Below are 16,301 nucleotides of genomic sequence, written 5' to 3'. Positions count from 1 at the left end.
CACGGCCTGGATGTGGGGGTTCAGAGCCCCCCCGGAGCGCAGTCCCGAGTTCCCGAACCCTCTGGGCCAATTCTGGCGTCTCCTTTCCTTGTCTCCGCGCCACTCGCGGTGCGTTCGCTCTGGCTGCCGGGGGCTGCCCGGGGGGTCCCGCGGGGCGGTGGGCGCCGCGCAAGCGCTCCGGGGTCCCGCTGCGGCGGCGGGTCCGGCGGGCGCGCGCCCCCTGGCGGGTCCCGTTCGACGGCGGCGGGTCCGGTGCGGCGGCGGGTCCGGTGCGGCGGCATGTGGGCCCGGGGGCTGTGGGCGCTGCTGGCCGCGCTGCGGGCGGGATGGTGCCTGCTGCCGCAGGCCGGTTACCTGCACCCCGACGAATTCTTCCAGTCCCCCGAGGTGATGGCCGGTAAGGTGGAAGGCGCTGCCGGGAGGGGCGGGCCGGGGGCGGGTCGGGCCGGGCCGGGCTGGCTCTGAGGGTGCCCGCATGCCCCGCGAGGCGCTGAGCCCCGAAGAGAGGCGGGAGCGCTCGAGAAGGGAACAGCCCCGATGCTGCGGAGATGATGCCCAGGGGTGCGTTCCTGGCAGCCCGCAGCGGGGATGTAAGGCTGCGCTACGGGAGCGTTTCTCACGCGTCCGTGCCTGTGTTTCCTGCCCGTCGTTCCGAGACCCCTTTCCTTCTGTGCCGCAAGTGTCAAGGATATAATGAACTGAGGGACCCTCTCTGTGCTTCTCTTTGTTGCACAGCGGCCCTTGCAGGCGGGGCGGGAGCAGCTCTGGGTTGCACCGTGTGCTCTGGGACTCTGTCACAATGACAGGCTTCTTTGCCTTGGAGCTTTGTGAAGATTAACGGTGTGCTCCTAAGGATTTCAGGGTTAACAACAGCTTTAAAAGTCTAGGGACTGCTCTACATCGTGATGCCTCTTTTGTACTAAATTGTATCCCTAATGCTGCATTACTGAATAAAATATATTATGCATGTATTTTTTTCTTCTTCTTCCTTTATAGGAGACATTTTAAACCTACAGGTCTATTATCCTTGGGAGTTCCTTTCCAGCTCTCCTTGCAGAACAGTTGTTTTTCCATTAATGACATCTGGAGTTACCTACTGGGTGATCAAGTCTTTGCAGGAGCTGGACATGTGTTCAAGTTGCATCAACAGCTACTCCCTGCTTGTATCACCTCGCATTCTCTTTACAATCTTCTCTTTCATACTCGACTATAGTGTTTATCGAGTAGCTCCTTTCTGGGAAGCAGATCCATGGAAAGCACTGGTACTTCTTGCTGGATCCTATGTCACTCTGGTATTTTATACAAGAACATTTACCAACACACTTGAAGGACTTCTCTTTGCTCTTCTGATGGTATTGATTTCCTCAAGAAAGTCTAATGGCAGCTTAGTGGAGCCTACAAGCAGCCCTCTCATAGGCATTATAACCGCTGCTGGGTTTTTCAACAGGCCAACATTTTTGGCATTTGCTCTCATGCCCCTACTTTACTGGACAGGTTTGATTGTTGACTCTCAAAAGAGCATTAAAACTGTCATGAACCACTTTTTGAAGCTTGTCCTATGTGCATGCTTCACTGCCACTGTTTTCATAACAGCCGACACCTTCTATTTTACCTCCATGAGCTTAGACAACATCTACAGCATTAAAAAGAACAGTGTACTTGATGTAATAGGTCAGTTAAATGAGAAAATTATAATAACCCCTTTCAATTTTCTAAGGTACAATTTTAATCCTAATAATCTTGCACTGCATGGAAGTCACCCACGAGTTACACATTTTGCAGTCAACGGAATAATGCTCTTTGGTATCTTACATGTTCTGGCCATCTGTGCTGGTTTTAAAATGTTAAAGAAATATATCCATCAGTTAATATGGGTCAAATCACATTGCCATGGGTCATCTGGGCTATCAGTGCATTCCGAGGGCAATCCAACATTACTGCTGTTTTATCTTGTTCCTTTGGCATTTCTCTCCCTCTTCAGTCACCAAGAACCTCGGTTTCTCATTCCGCTCATCCTGCCACTGGTCCTGTTCAGCACGTCACAGAACAGAGCTGTGAAGTGGAAGCATGTTATTATTGTTTTCAATGTTCTTGGGGCTCTGTTGTTTGGATGCTTACACCAAGGAGGACTGATACCATGTCTGTTTCAGTTGGAGCAACTCGTGCATTCTCCAGAGTCTTCAAATCATCCAAGACACTATTCTTTACTCTTTGCTCACACCTACATGCCTCCCAGGTCTCTGCTTAATATCAAGAAGAGAGACACACATATAGAAGTCATTGATATGGCTGGGTGTGAAGAAGGAACCCTCTGCCAAACAGTAGAACAGCAAGCAAACACTTTTACCTGCAATGACTGTCATGTTTTTGTTATAATCCCTGGTACAGTCAGAGCCACAATTACAAAATGTGGTGTCTCATTCAAGAATGAGACTTTGGTATTTCCTCACTTATCAATGGAAGACCCACCACAAATACCCTTCCTATTCAGTGGAAATTGGAGAAGTCAGTTAGGACTATACATCCTTCAGGTAGACAGAGATCAGCAGCACCTTTAGATTTTTGGAGAAAAATTTTCTAGTTTTTCACTTTGCTTGGGTGCTGCCTGTCCCCAGACCTACTTTCAGCACAAGCAGTGGCACTGGGAACTGCCCTGAGTCTCTCTGTTCCCTTTCCTCTTGCTCTTCTATTTCCCAGTATAGCAAGTTCAAGTTAGAACCTGCTTAATATTTGAGTTATTCAGCCCTTTTGGTGTTTCATATAAACTTAGGTTATTTCCCTGAGGAAAGAGTGTGAAGTCAGAACCTACCAAAATAGATTCAAACTTAGCTCTTTCCATGTGAGATTTATTTTGAAACTTCTTATAACTTACAGTGGGTTTGTCGATTGTGTGTTTTTTAATTATAACAGGCACTAACTCAGCTGCTACAGAGAGGTTACAGGACAAAATAAAAGCTGGTCTGACCCAGTAAGGTTTTACTTTTATGCTCTTAAAAATTCTGAGCCTCCTCACAGTCATTGGACCAGATTTCAATCACAATATAGGCAGCAGCACTGTAATATTGTCTTGGGTGATTCTGTCTTGAAAAATCCCCAGCACTGATTTGACAAAATCTGATTTAGAACACAGAAGATGCTTCAGCGTAAGTATTTGTGCTAAATCCTACAATCCAAGCTTTTCCTGTTTAGCCTTTCTTGCCACAGTTAATTCCTGTGGATGCACTACATACGTATTACAGCCTGAGGACGTGGCATTTTGGTGGCATTAAGCCCATCTGTTGTTGAGCTGCGAAGCTGTCCTCTCCCTGCAAGCTCCTGCTGTGTCTCCTGCAGCTCCCACTCCTCTGCTGTGGCTCCAGGCCCTGCAGTCAGTTGGTTCAAGGAGCTGCAGATAGAAGACAGGTAACTCGGGGGGATTTGATCCTCCGTATGCGTTTCACTAGCAGATCTCCGGACTGGCTTCCTACAGAGTCAGCGATCCAACAGCGCTGCTGCGGGGCAGCATCTGAGGGAGGAGCCTCATCCCCTGCAACCCACTCCCCCTTCAGGAAGCACTCCCCACGAAATGACCTTAGTGAGAATGACAGATCACATCCTGGCTCTCTGCTAGAGAGCAGCCTCATTTTAAAGAATACAAATAACCCTGAGCTTCAGCTGAGAATGATGGATTTGCTTAGTAGTATGGCACAAATAACAATTTTCGTTTTTTCCTGCATGAACTTCTGGATCTGGGAGATACTGATTTGGCACAAGCCTTGTAGATCAAGCCTCTGTCTCTAAGGCAAACCTGATGTCTGAATTCTGCTCACAGAAATGCTCCTTGCAATTCTTCATCAGCACAGCTTTTCATTAAGGTCTTCCAAGACAGTTTTTTTTGAAAGACACTGATGCCTGACTCTAAAGGGAAGCTTGGAGAAATCCCTGCGTGAAGGATCTGCTTGTATATTCCAAATTAAATGTACAATCTAGATATTTAAGGAACATAGCTCTTGCTCTCTTGTAAGTCATTTTGTGTTAAGTCTCCTCTGTGAATTTATCACCCATCTTTAATCCATCATTGCTGATAGGCTGGTAAATGAAAGGTGAATGTTTGGGGGGAGGCAGGGGGAGAGGGCATATATATATATATATATGTATATGTATATGTACTGGAGACTCACAAAGTAATGGAAGGAGCTATGAATGCATTATACAGCAAAATGTGTTTTACAAGTTATTTTCCTTTTTGCTATCTTACACTGGGGCAATGATCGTGTGCCACAGTTGGTATTCTGTGGAATACCTGCTTATTGGTTTCAGCTTTCTTAAACAGCTTATTTTAAATTTTTAAAATTATTTTCTTAAAACTTTTGATCTCCAGCAATCTCAGTGGGGTGGATCTCAAAACTCTTAAGGGATGTGATGGAGCATCATTACCTTGGCATGATGACTTCTCTACCTCAGCAAAGGTAACCTGTGATTAAGCTACAAAGAGAACCTGGATTACAAATACTAATTCAGACTGAAAACACACTGCTTTTGTCTCACCTGCTATATCCTTACCATTTACACTGTAGATCCAGTTTTTCCATCCAGGCACACCTAAGTCTTTGTTGGTGGGAAGTTTAATTTTACCACCAATGCTGGAAACTCTATCCCTGATTATTTGCAATGTTCTTTTCACCTGGGGTAATATAAAGAATGGAAATCATCCTCCCCAGTGAACTTTTCCACTAAACAGTGAGACATGCTATGAAAGAAGGTTAACTACTTAGTCTCATATTTTGTCTCATACAGGAACTTAGGTAAACCAGCCTAATGCAATACATATGATGGATGTATCTTTTTCCATATTAATAATTAGGATGGCTCTATGGATCATTTTTCCCTCTAAACGCTTCTTGCTACCATGGACTTAAGGTGTGCTTTTAGGATAGCAACTGAATCTCTTTTACCTACCTGTAAAATAGGTGATTATCCATCACCACCTACATTTAGCACTCTTTTTGTACCAAAATTGCAATATCAATGTAGAATATTATTGTTGTATAGACATAAACTGTTAAAGTCCACTGCGCAATTTGTTTTTATTTCAAGTTTCATATCAAGCACTTAAAGTGATTATGTCGACAGTATTCTGGATGATGTTTGATGCGAGTCTGCCTTCCGTTACTGAGTTCTGTGGGAAATGTAAACTGACTTTGAAATGAAAATCCCCCGTAGCAAAAAGCCGCACGCGTCCCCTCCTCATGCTTGGCCTCAGCAGCCGCTCACGGCAACTCTGTGGAACGGCAGCCTCAGTCCGCAGCTCCGCCACCCGCCTTTGGGCAGGCCGGGGTAACCGTGGCTGCCGCAGCAGCCCCGAGCCGTGCCCGGTTCGGTGGAAGCAGATGAGGTTCAGCTGTCACCCGATCCCCCGTCACCGGGGCCCCGCCGCCCGCTCACCCGCCGGCTGTAACGCTCCCGTCCTGCCGCAGGCCCGCGGTCGCCGTTTCCTTCTCCTCTTCCTCCGTGGCGGGATCCCGCGCCGGCTGCCGTCCCGCAGCCACCTCCCGCCGTGCGCAGCGCTCAGGGGGTGGCTCCGGGACGGCCTCCTCGGCCCGACCCGCGCCCGGGGGGCCGCTGCCACCCCCGCTGCCGGGCGCCGTCCTTGAGCTCCTCCCGGAAGGCGTCGCGCAGGCGCATCAGGCGGGGGCCCAGGTCCCGCGCTGCCTGGCGGGCGCCGAGCTGCCCCCGGGTGATGGCGGCGACGGCGATGCGGGCGGCGGCGCGGATGGGCCGGGACTCGGAGAGCTTCTGGATGAGGTGCGGGCTGCTCAGCAGCAGGAACAGCAGCCGCCGCACCACCATCCTGCGCCCGCTATCGCGACAACAGACCCCTCTCGCGAGAGCCGCGCCCCGCCCGCTCTCGCGAGGGCCGGGATCGCCTCCCCATTGGCCTCTGAGCCGGTGCCTGCCTGTCACGTGCGCGCTGAGGGGCGGCAGCGGCAGGCAGCGGGAGGCAGAGGAGAGGCCGAGGGGCGGCAGCGGCGGCAGCGGGAGGCGGAGGGAGGCAGAGGAGAGGCAGAGGAGAGGCAGAGGAGAGGCCGAGGAGAGGCCGAGGAGAGGCCGAGGAGAGGCCGAGGGGCGGCTGGACCGCCATGTGCTCCGGGGGGACGCTGAGCATCCTCCGCAGCGACTCCTACGCTGACCTCAGCCAGTACCGGGACCAGCACTTCCGGGTGAGCGGGGCGCCGCCAATGCAGCTGGGGCGGGGGCCGCGCGGTCGGCCGGGCCCTGTGGTGGCCCCGCCGTGAGGTAACGCTGTCGTTGGGGCTCAGGGGACGCGGTACGACCAGGAGCGGCTGCTGAGGAAGAGCTGCACGCTGTATGTGGGGAACCTCTCCTTCTACACCACGGAGGAGCAGATCCACGAACTCTTTGGCAAGAGCGGCGACATCAAGAAGGTCATCATGGGGCTGGACAAAGTGAAGAAAACCGCCTGTGGCTTCTGCTTCGTGGAGTATCCTTCTGCGGGCATTCTGAGATTACTCAGTTGCTAAAGTGTGGGTGGGAGTCCTGGGCGAGGGAGGGCAAACATGCTGCACATTCAGTGGGGGTTACTAAGTTCAGGTAGTTGGTCTCTGCAGTAACAGCGTATTCTCGGTGCCTGAGTAAAGAAGGGTTTCTTTTCACACCCAAAGTTTCAGTCCGTATCTTGCACCCCTGCAGCGCGTTGACTTCGTGGCATGCAAGTTTCTGAAGATCATTGTTACTGGTTCTAGTAAACTTGCTGAAATGGTGAAAGTTTGCAGAATGGAGCATGCATGGGATTTCTCATTCTTTCTTTAGCAGTAGGCCTTTATGATTTTAAGGGTGAGCATGGTTAAAAACTTGATCCATTTTACACATTTTTAATGTGCTTGCATTCATGTGTATTGCTCTGCTTCACCAGCAGTTTTCTCAGCCCATATAGCTTCATAAAAGGGGGGATGCTTTTCAAAGTAACCAAGCAGGAACCTGAGGCAAGCAAATACTTGGTTTTCTAGCTCATTTGATACTGTTCTTTTTTTCCATGTGTTAAAAGTAGAACCCTGGAGGTTTTTTTCATTAACGTATTCCTAAGGTATTACACCAGAGGAGATGCTGAAAATGCCATGCGATACATCAACGGAACCAGACTTGATGACAGGATCATAAGGACAGACTGGGATGCAGGATTTAAGGAGGGTAGACAGTATGGACGTGGGCGATCAGGGGGCCAGGTAAGTCGCTGTGCAGTCTAATTTTTAAGGGATTGGTGACTTTGCAAACCAGTGCTTTTTTTTAACTTCAGAAATATCAGTTTAAAAATTATTGTTTAAGATATGCTATACACTTATCTGCAAGATATCTTATCAATGATGCTACCTGGTAAGAATAAGTAACTTCATGTATTTCCCTGAAAGTACGTTCAGAAAATTTTTGGGGAGTTAATGGTTATAAATAAGCCCAGAAAATGTGAAGTGTGAAGAACACAAAGAATGACAGTTTACCTAAAGTTGGGCAACTAGCAGAGGCTTTTGCTGCTGAAGCATGAGGCTGGGTGATCTTCAGTTCAGCTGTCTCGATTAAAGAGTCCCCCCTGGACATCATTAAAAAGGAAGTTTGTGCTTTCTCCTGGGCTTCTGAGTGATGCACTTTGCCATCTGCTGTGTTAGCTTCTTATGGCCACTGCCTCAGTGTGACTGTGTTCTCATGGTGTAATAGTCTTTGAGAAATTGTTTCTTTATTTTTACGGGGTTCCCTTTTTTCCTTCTCCATAAGGTCCGAGATGAGTATCGGCAAGACTATGATGCTGGAAGAGGTGGCTATGGCAAAAATGTTCAGTGCCAATGAATAGTGAATAACTCATCTGCCTCACAGGAGAACTAAATCAGCATTGTAAATGTTACCAGGCACAAAGTAGGTCTGTTGCACACCAATTTATGTGTCTAGAAATTCACAGAAACTGCCATCCATGTTCCTGTGGTCACATAACGTGTTTGATATTTACTTCGTTCTAATACCAGGAGCTAAAGCATTGCAGAATACGTTAATACAGAGGACCTGGTAGCAAGGCTTTAAGTAATAGTACGGGTGAGGCTTTGGTCTTTTAATGCTGCTGTAACTGCTATAAGGAACAAAGGTTTAACACTATGGTGCTTTTTTTCACTGGTAAAACTTGATTTTTCTGTCACTGGGGTTTTGTTTACATTGGTATCACAGGGTGGAGTGTGGCAAGAAATGAGGCTTGGTGTATGTTTCAGTGATGAAAGAAAAAGGCAAACAGTATGAAAAGGGAAGTGCAATTTCTAGGAACATTTTGCAGTTTCTAGGGAAGACTTAAAATTGTGCATTTTCTGGGGTTTCTGGATAAGTGTCCTTTTACACTGATGCTGGTCCTAGCATACCTACATTAAAGGCCACAGTAAGATCAAGTCAGACTGAGCCCAGGAATTACGGGAAGCAGGCCTAGCAGAGAGAAGGAAACAGACTCTTGCAATTTTCTACAAAGTATAATGTGATCCCATAACATTGTATGATTCAGGGCCATTTTGCTTTGTGGGATACAGAGAACAGTAACTGCAAGAACTACTCAGTTTAATAACTGCTGCAGCTATTTTCATATTTGGAGTAGTAGTATTTTGCTCCTGTTTGTTAGTTCTCTACAGCCTTAACATTTAAAGAGAGGTGTCTTGCTTGTGCCTACAATTGTGGTATGAAGCCAAGTTGTGCACTTACCTCCAGAAATGGGACTTCTGAGGAACCAGGTGTATAATCAGAAATTTGTTCTCAAAACTGATTTACTGACTGAGAAACCTGATTTCAGACAAAGGCTAAAGTAAAAAAATAGACAAGTTTTGGGAGGAGCCTTTCTGCTGAGAATGTGTTAAGCCTGGGAAGAAGAATTGCAGGATGATAGATTTTTAATTTTTTTTCCATCTCTGGATCTGATTAATACTGCTGGTTTATATGATGGGATTTTGATGTACTTAAGATAAGGATTGAAAACAATACGTGCTCCCAAGGTCTTTGAAACTGACTTGCTGAAGTGAAATATCTCAAAAGGAACTGTTACAGAACTTTGGATTATTTGTTTTTTGTGAACTTTTGAGTTCTTTGGAAATGTCAGTGCATCAAGTTTTGTCCAAATACCTTGTTGTACATGGCTTCTTAAAATAATTTAAAATCCCAAGTATATAAAGGTTGATTTTTACTCACTGAAGATATTGTTTGATGTGTTTCTTGTGTACAGTGTACATCTGAAAACAGATGTGTTTCTTGACAACTGTTCCTGTAAATTGGAAATACAGTAAGGTAGAACAACTGCTGTGAGACTTCGAGGAAAGTTTTGGGTGAGCTTTGGGTTTTTTGACAAAGAGAGTAGGACTAGATTTTCAGGATCATTTGGTGCTGGTCTGCAAACAAGACTTAAAACAAAGTTACCTTTTTTTACATAAAATATTTGATTATGAGTTTACAGCCTGTAATCTGCTCTAGGAAATCTCTGAACTTTCTTTTTAATTGTATCAATTTTGTATACAAATTTATGTTACTGAAACTCTTAATTTACTTTCAAATAAAGCTGCAACATTAATAAGTTTTGTTATTTTTTTAAAATTTAATTTAATCAGTGGAAAGAGCTATAGTCAGACTCTTGTTCACATCCTTTGTTCTAGTGTCTTTTAAAATGGAGAGAGCAAATATTCCTTCCTTTGACTGGATAGTCAGTCTCATTCAGTTTCTTACCCAAACATCTTTCAGCATCCAGTTACAGTCTTCATTCTGGTACTTCTTGGATTACAAAAGAAAAATTAAGCCATTTACTGATACTGAAGTGGGTGCTGAAGCTAGTGCTTACCAAAGAATGTAACTGAATTCAGTCTTTGAAACTTCACTGTGGGTCTTTTCTAGCTTTCTTACATTGTTCATTGTGATTAGGTTCTCTTGGAAGCATAGGTTCTCCTATGGTTTTATAATGTCATAGGTGGTTGTGATTATATACATTTTCATAGAAGTTTTAGCTTTTCTAAATATTTGTTCATCGTAATTATATATTTTTACAGAATCCACGTGTGTATTTGTATCCATGAAGAAATAAAAATGAATGGAAGCTTAGATAACACCTTGATGGAAGAAAGCCTGTTAGGAATTAAGGCACTGAGAACTTCAGTTTCTTCCTCAGACTCTCGTGCAGGCTCACAGTGGGTTGATTTACGTGCCTCTGTGGCACAAATAGCTACAAATAAGATTGGTATTCACAGCATTTGTCATCTTATTACACTGTAAAATCAGCAGAGTGTAAACTGGAGCACTAAAGGCTTTCATTATCAATGTCTGACAAAATAATTCCTGTTACCAGTGTACCCCTGCAGGCGAGTTTCAAGGTGGTCTTTATGTTAGTCAGGTTATTACCCTGTGCTTGGGTTCCTGCTTGGGTTTGTGTCAGTGCAATCACTGTTGATGCTAATGTAATGGTTCTAGGCAGATGATTCTGAAAGACAAAATGATTAATGTGTTTAAGTTAATATCCAGTACCTCATCTTCCTCATCTTGTCAGGTTAAGCTTATGAGGGCCAAAACTGATGAACAGTTAAAAATGTACATGGTTTGTGGGAAGGCTTTAATCTATACAGCTGAGGACAGTAATATTCAAAGGAAAGCAGTTCACAGGATCTATATGTCTTATAAATTCGTCTATTTGTTTTTCTTAAAAAACAAATTGTATCTTATGCTAGAGATAGAAGAATTTGTATGGACTTCTTTTATTTATTTATTTCTGCTTCTAGCTGAGTGTATTTGGCACTTTCAGGTAAGTATAGACTGTGATATGACTATAGATGCTGTACCAATAAATTGATGAAGACTGCATCCTGGGCTTCAGAACCTCTGTTGTGTGGAAAATAATGGCCTAATTGTGTTGTTGTGTTTCTCTTGCCTGTTCCTATTAATTAAGCTTTAGCACAAAGGACTGGATATACTCAGAGGTGCTCTGTAGTAATGCACCCAACTCCTCTGCTCTCCCTTTTAGGATAACTAGATGGTGTAAATGTTTCTCATGACTCAGGGCAGGAGACATCCCTGCACTTGTTTGACTAAGACTGGAGTGGAGCCTCAGCTTGTGACTGGCAGGTGTTGCCTCTGTTACTGCTTCATCTCTTTTTCTGTCCCAGGTAGGCAGAGGAAAGCTCTTGAGCACTGGTGATGTTTGTATCCCAAGGCTTCTGTAATGGTGCAAGCTGGAAACAAGCCTTGCTCCTGTATCGAAAGCATGTGCTCTATCAAGACTGGATGAGAACTCATAGTAAAGAAGGACAGTTGTTTTTTCTTTGTTTTTGTGTTGGTTTTGTTTGTTTGTTTGGGGGGGCAATCTACTTAAAAAATAAGACAATTTATGATTTGTATGCTGAGGTAAAAAGCTTCTACCATAAAGCTCCTTTGCTCATTTTCAGATCTTAAACTGATTGAACTACAAAAACTCAGAGAGCTTACTTCTTTCTTCCACCTCCAGACATAGCTGTTAGCACTGCACGAGGAGACTCGACTGAAGTTTAGTTTAAACAAATTGGTCACAAACTTGTCTATTCCAGCACCTTGTACAGCCCATAAAGGATACACGCAGAGTTCAGTTCATACACTTCATGAAGCATCTGAAGTTCCTAGGGTAGTGTTATAATCAGTTCTAGAAAACGCAATTTGAGAGAAAAATACATCATAAAAATCTGTCATTTCCACCTACATAGGTAATTTACTCTAATCTTGGTCCCTAGAGGTCCTCTGGAGATCCCACTTTGTTAGTGCTTCATTGTTACATTTTATTGTTACATTTATGTAACACATACTGGATCAGGAATGAGCTGAGTAATACATGTTCCATTCTGATTTCTGGGCAAATGATCGAGGTCTCAAAACCCATAAAGATACAATATTTGTATTTTTAGGCCATGTTATTTTGTCCAATGTCTGCATCACAAAGGTGGAAAGGATATATGTCCCTCTCAGTTGGAACCAGAGCTACATGAAGAATAAATTTTGCTGACCTTCAGAAGCTGCTTTCTGAAAGTGGGAGAAATCCATTTTTGTGTATGGGTTCCACAGTTCATGAAGATCATCTTCCTGCCACTCTCCAGCCTGCTTTCAAAGACAAGGATATACTTAACTTCAGTGAGGTAGTAATATTGTTTTAGCTTCTATCTGAAGGTTATTTTAGTGCTTATTTGGGTTCTTAAAAAAAAAAAAAAAAAAAAAAAAAAAAAAAAAAAAAAGGTAAATAGCCAAAGAAGGATGTCCCTTCTTTACAATACTTACTGATTAGTGTGTTTAGATAAGGCACAAATAATCTTTGTAGCAGAGCCATGAAATTTTAGTTTCAAACACCGGAGGCACAAGGAAGTGCTAGATGGCTCCCTCTAGTGACTGCGAAATTTTACGCTTTTATGTCCTGACAAGGTGAAGTTGGTGTCTGAAAGCAGTTTAGTGCGGCACGTTGCATGTCGTACTCTTTCAAGATTTTGCTTTACTTCGTGTTGTAAATACGGACAAACCCCTAATTTTTGTCATCAGTAGATGGCTTTTCGGAGTGGATACAACTAGGGATCAGGATTTGTGGGTCTGTAGCCCGTTACTGTTTTGATGCTTAGCAGCAGCTTAGTTATCTTCCGCTGGTAAGAATGTATTCAGATTTAGGAATACATACTTGTCTTTAGATCTATAGCTTATGTGCAGCTGGAATTGCTTCAAACTGAATCTGTTTTGATTTTGTAACAATTGCATTGCTTTAAAATAATGGACTGGTTTTATACTTTGTGTCTATATATTTTTATAAGGGGAATTTTTCTGACATAAGTAAAAAGAAGTGTTGCTAGTCTGTTAACCTTAATATGATTATAAATTGGTGCTTTTTCTTGTGTATTTGGTTTTATGTATGATGACTGGGTTACAACATTTAATGGCTTTGGGGTTTTTTTTCTGAAAACAAGACAAGAACCCTGTCAGCTTGTCAAGCTGCCACAAGATGTCATGAGAAGCTTTGTCTTGCTTTAAGATGCATGTACTCAGTGAGTCCTTCCAGTCAGCTGGGTGGTTGTTCTGCCACAGTGTTTAGAAAGAATCTCATTTCACCACAGCTGCAGCATCTCAGTTTCTTGATGAAACTCATATTAAGATTCTGCTTGAAGCAAAAGTGACTGGGGACTGATTAAACTATTTTCTAATATACCTTGAACTAGCAGAGGTACAACTGTCATGACGTTTCTGAAATATTGCATCAAAACACTGCATTGTAGAACCAAAAGGTTCTGTAAGTGGTATTTGTGTTTTTGCATGTTGGCAAAGGACTGGTTTTTGGTTTGTTTTTTTGTAGGTTTTCTCCCCACTTCCAGTAAGAGGAGAAACACGTTCCCAGGAACTGAAAAGGACTTTTTCCCATTAAATCTGGGAATGTCCCGAAGTCTCTGAGCTTCTGCTTTTAAATTCTCAGCTGAATTTCCTGTTTGAAATCTATGTATTAGCTTGAAAAAGCCTTCACACAGCAATTTTGCAGTGCTCCATCTGCAAAAATATGAGGAGAAAGGTGTTTGTTGTCCAAGCTTGCCAGAGAGAAACTCAAGAAAATTTGTAAGTTACTCAGATTGCACAGAGGCCTCTTGAGTAATGGTAGACTTTTTGGTGAAATGTTTTTTAAAATGCAGCCCTGCAAGGAAGTTTTGTCTGTCATTGAGTTCAGTGATATCTTTGTTCATAGTGCTAAAGTACTGAGTGTGCCTTAATGGACTTTATCTGACTTATTTCTCCATAAACTTGCTAACATGCCAGGAGAATTCTTGAAAGGGCATGTGGGAGCAGTGTTGACTCCGTAGTTGTATCCCAAAATGAGTGAGGGAGGCTGCTCAAAACAGTGGCACAGAAAGTAACCATAGCTTTTCAGTAGGAGAGATTCAAAATCTCCTGGGGTATGTGTCCAAAATCAGTTGCAGGACTGAGTTTTTCTCTGAATCCAAGGTTATGAGGGCAAGCAAATATTACTAGGTGTACAGAATTTGATAGAGAAAGATCTTGCTTCAGAAGAGTGCAGGAAGCTGCAGGATGTGAAAAGTGAGAGAAGACTCCAGCTGATTTGTTTTAATCCAGTAACTTGGATTGTAGACACAAAATGGTCAACCAAGGCAAAGTTAATAAAACATTTGAAGAAGCCCAGTAGCCTGAATGAATACATGGTGTCCATCAACAGTCCCTGGATGTGGTGTTAATTCTGTGTTTTGAACATTTATTTTCCCCTAAACATATTTAAATGAACTAAAACTGGTGTGAGACTGAGTTTGTTCTGATCTATTCACACCCTAGCAGAAAACGATATCACTTTGACTTATATGAACAACTGGTTCTGTGTTCTGTGAGTTGACTTCCTGATCTAGATGAGTACTTCACTGTCTGAATCCATGGTGTAGGCACAGTGTGATGTTTGTGGTTTGTTTGTGGTGTACTCAAGTAGGACCTGCTCTTCCTTTTATCTACTCCAGTGTGGATGAAGGATGAACTCACAGACCTTGGTGACATTTCTCTGTTGGTGACATTACTGTGTATAGACCGAGCAAGAGAATGGGTGAACAGAGTATCTGCTGATCTATGCAAGGGATATTTTTTATGACAAAATTATCTCAGTTTCTGGGGTTGAATGTATTATAAACCTCAACATTAAATTATTTCTGCTTAGTCTGTTGAATTCTTGAAGTTCTAAGGCTGTAGGTATGTGAGGTTATTGTCTTCATGCATACGCATCCTGTGAACAGGGACATCAAAAATATCAGTGAAAATCAGGATTTTTGCATCTACTACTTCAGTTACAGTTTCATGGTCTGACAATGTTGCACATGTGCAATGTCAGAAAAGGGACCATGGTGATGAGTGATGATGCAATGTACATGTCAACAATTATGTCACACAGCACATTTGCCTTTTGAGTTCTGTTTGTCATTTAAAAGAATTACTTGCATTTCTTGATTTCTGTAGCTGGTGCATTAGATTATGAACTGACTCTGGAACAGAGATCTCTGAGCTGTGTCATGTCTGGTCGTGAACTGGTTGATTATTATGACACTGAGCCTCACTCATGTCAGCAGCAGCACAGGGATCTTCAGGGATGACACGTGACTTCTGAACCTTTTTTTTTTTTTTTTTTTTTTTCTTTTTTTTATTACAGCCTTTATGCTGGTTCTTACAGCTTAGCTTGTCAATGTATTAAAGTGAACGTGAATATTTGATTTTTTTTTTTTCCCCACAAAGCCAGGATTGGGAGTTCATTGTACATTGAAACAACATGATTCATACTTTCCTTGAAGGCTGACAGAATTAAGCACCCTAGGTCTTCTGGTAAGTGCAGAAAAGCTTCAGTGTTTGTCAAGAAACTGGGGGTGCTTTTTTAAAAAAAAGATTTGAAGAAAAGGTTTAAATGTTTTGCAGCATTTCCTTATTTCTTTGCTGAGCTGTATATATTTATAGCAAATTCCCTATTTTCTGTTGTAGCAAAGTTTACTGCAAGAGCCTAATGTACTTCCTGTAAAGGACAGGGATGCAATCCCATTCTTGGAAGTAGCATTTGGCTATTTCCTCTCCTCTTGTAAAAGACTGTAGGCAGCTGTAATGCAGCTGTTCTGAGTGCAGTGGGGAGCACAGAAGCAACTTGCTTCATTTCACAACCCGAATCTGTCCTTGGTAAAGAAGCAAAGTGACAGGAAGCTTACCAAGGCCATATGTCAGTAAAGGAGGTTCAGAACAGCACAGGTTTAATTTCTAGCACAGCTTTTGAGGTGGGTGAGCCTGGATCATTAAGAACAAAACTTCCCTTCTCTGAATTACCACTGTGTGTCAGCAGCTGCTTGAGAACTTTGAAGAGACTTGGAAATATTTTCCCCAGAAGCACGTGTTTAACTCTCACACAACCATTGGGACTTGCTGTACTTCTGTTCTGTGTGTGTGAGTTTTTGGCTTTATATTTTTAAGAATTAAGTATGTGTAGTACTGCCTTTGTCTGGTGTTTGTAGCTGGGATCTGAAGTGATGTTTCCTATGCAAATGATTTGGTATCTCTGGTACCACTCCTGTGAGACCTGGCACATGGACAGTACATTGTCTTTTAAACACTTCATCAGATCTTAATTTGAGTTTTGGAACACAGAAATGAATTGACTGTTTGAATGTATTCAGCTAAACATTAGCTTACTACAAGAAAGATGGTAGCTTTTTGACGTAATTCTTGACCAAGAAAGAAGAATGATCCTCTTCTGATTATCTAATTAAAGGAACAATATGGATCAAATAGGAAAT

At 43.3% G+C, this 16,301-nt stretch overlaps 3 protein-coding genes across 3 annotated transcripts; 2 read left to right on the top strand and 1 right to left on the bottom strand.

Annotated features, from left to right (window-relative positions):
• Positions 1-165: 165 nt before the first annotated feature.
• On the top strand, positions 166-4,007 carry PIGZ (phosphatidylinositol glycan anchor biosynthesis class Z). Its single transcript, XM_071752205.1, has 2 exons — positions 166-397; positions 997-4,007. The coding sequence occupies exons 1-2, from the start codon at positions 280-282 to the stop codon at positions 2,556-2,558; spliced, it is 1,680 nt and encodes a 559-aa protein (XP_071608306.1). The 5' UTR covers positions 166-279; the 3' UTR covers positions 2,559-4,007.
• Positions 4,008-5,041: 1,034 nt separating this feature from the next.
• NCBP2AS2 (NCBP2 antisense 2 (head to head)) lies at positions 5,042-5,874 on the bottom strand. The gene has a single exon (XM_071752219.1). It carries the CDS (start codon positions 5,827-5,829, stop codon positions 5,548-5,550), a length of 282 nt encoding a protein of 93 aa, XP_071608320.1. The 5' UTR covers positions 5,830-5,874; the 3' UTR covers positions 5,042-5,547.
• Positions 5,875-5,942: 68 nt separating this feature from the next.
• Positions 5,943-9,580, top strand: NCBP2 (nuclear cap binding protein subunit 2). Its single transcript, XM_071752218.1, has 4 exons — positions 5,943-6,200; positions 6,300-6,481; positions 7,085-7,223; positions 7,765-9,580. The coding sequence occupies exons 1-4, from the start codon at positions 6,120-6,122 to the stop codon at positions 7,834-7,836; spliced, it is 474 nt and encodes a 157-aa protein (XP_071608319.1). The 5' UTR covers positions 5,943-6,119; the 3' UTR covers positions 7,837-9,580.
• The last annotated feature ends 6,721 nt before the right edge of the window (positions 9,581-16,301 follow it).

This window comes from Heliangelus exortis, chromosome 9, assembly GCF_036169615.1.
Source record: "Heliangelus exortis chromosome 9, bHelExo1.hap1, whole genome shotgun sequence".
Lineage (NCBI taxonomy): Eukaryota > Metazoa > Chordata > Aves > Apodiformes > Trochilidae > Heliangelus > Heliangelus exortis.
Note: the sequence above shows the minus strand (reverse complement) of the source record. Positions and strands in the feature narration are given on the sequence as shown.

Coding starts and splice junctions, on each gene's coding strand:
- NCBP2AS2 (XM_071752219.1), bottom strand. CDS start 5,829: ATGGTGGTGCGGCGGCTGCTGTTCCTGCTGCTGAGCAGCCCGCACCTC.
- PIGZ (XM_071752205.1), top strand. CDS start 280: ATGTGGGCCCGGGGGCTGTGGGCGCTGCTGGCCGCGCTGCGGGCGGGA. Junction 398..996: donor GTCCCCCGAGGTGATGGCCG/GTAAGGTGGAAG, acceptor CTTCCTTTATAG/GAGACATTTTAAACCTACAG.
- NCBP2 (XM_071752218.1), top strand. CDS start 6,120: ATGTGCTCCGGGGGGACGCTGAGCATCCTCCGCAGCGACTCCTACGCT. Junction 6,201..6,299: donor ACCGGGACCAGCACTTCCGG/GTGAGCGGGGCG, acceptor GTTGGGGCTCAG/GGGACGCGGTACGACCAGGA. Junction 7,224..7,764: donor GTGGGCGATCAGGGGGCCAG/GTAAGTCGCTGT, acceptor CTTCTCCATAAG/GTCCGAGATGAGTATCGGCA.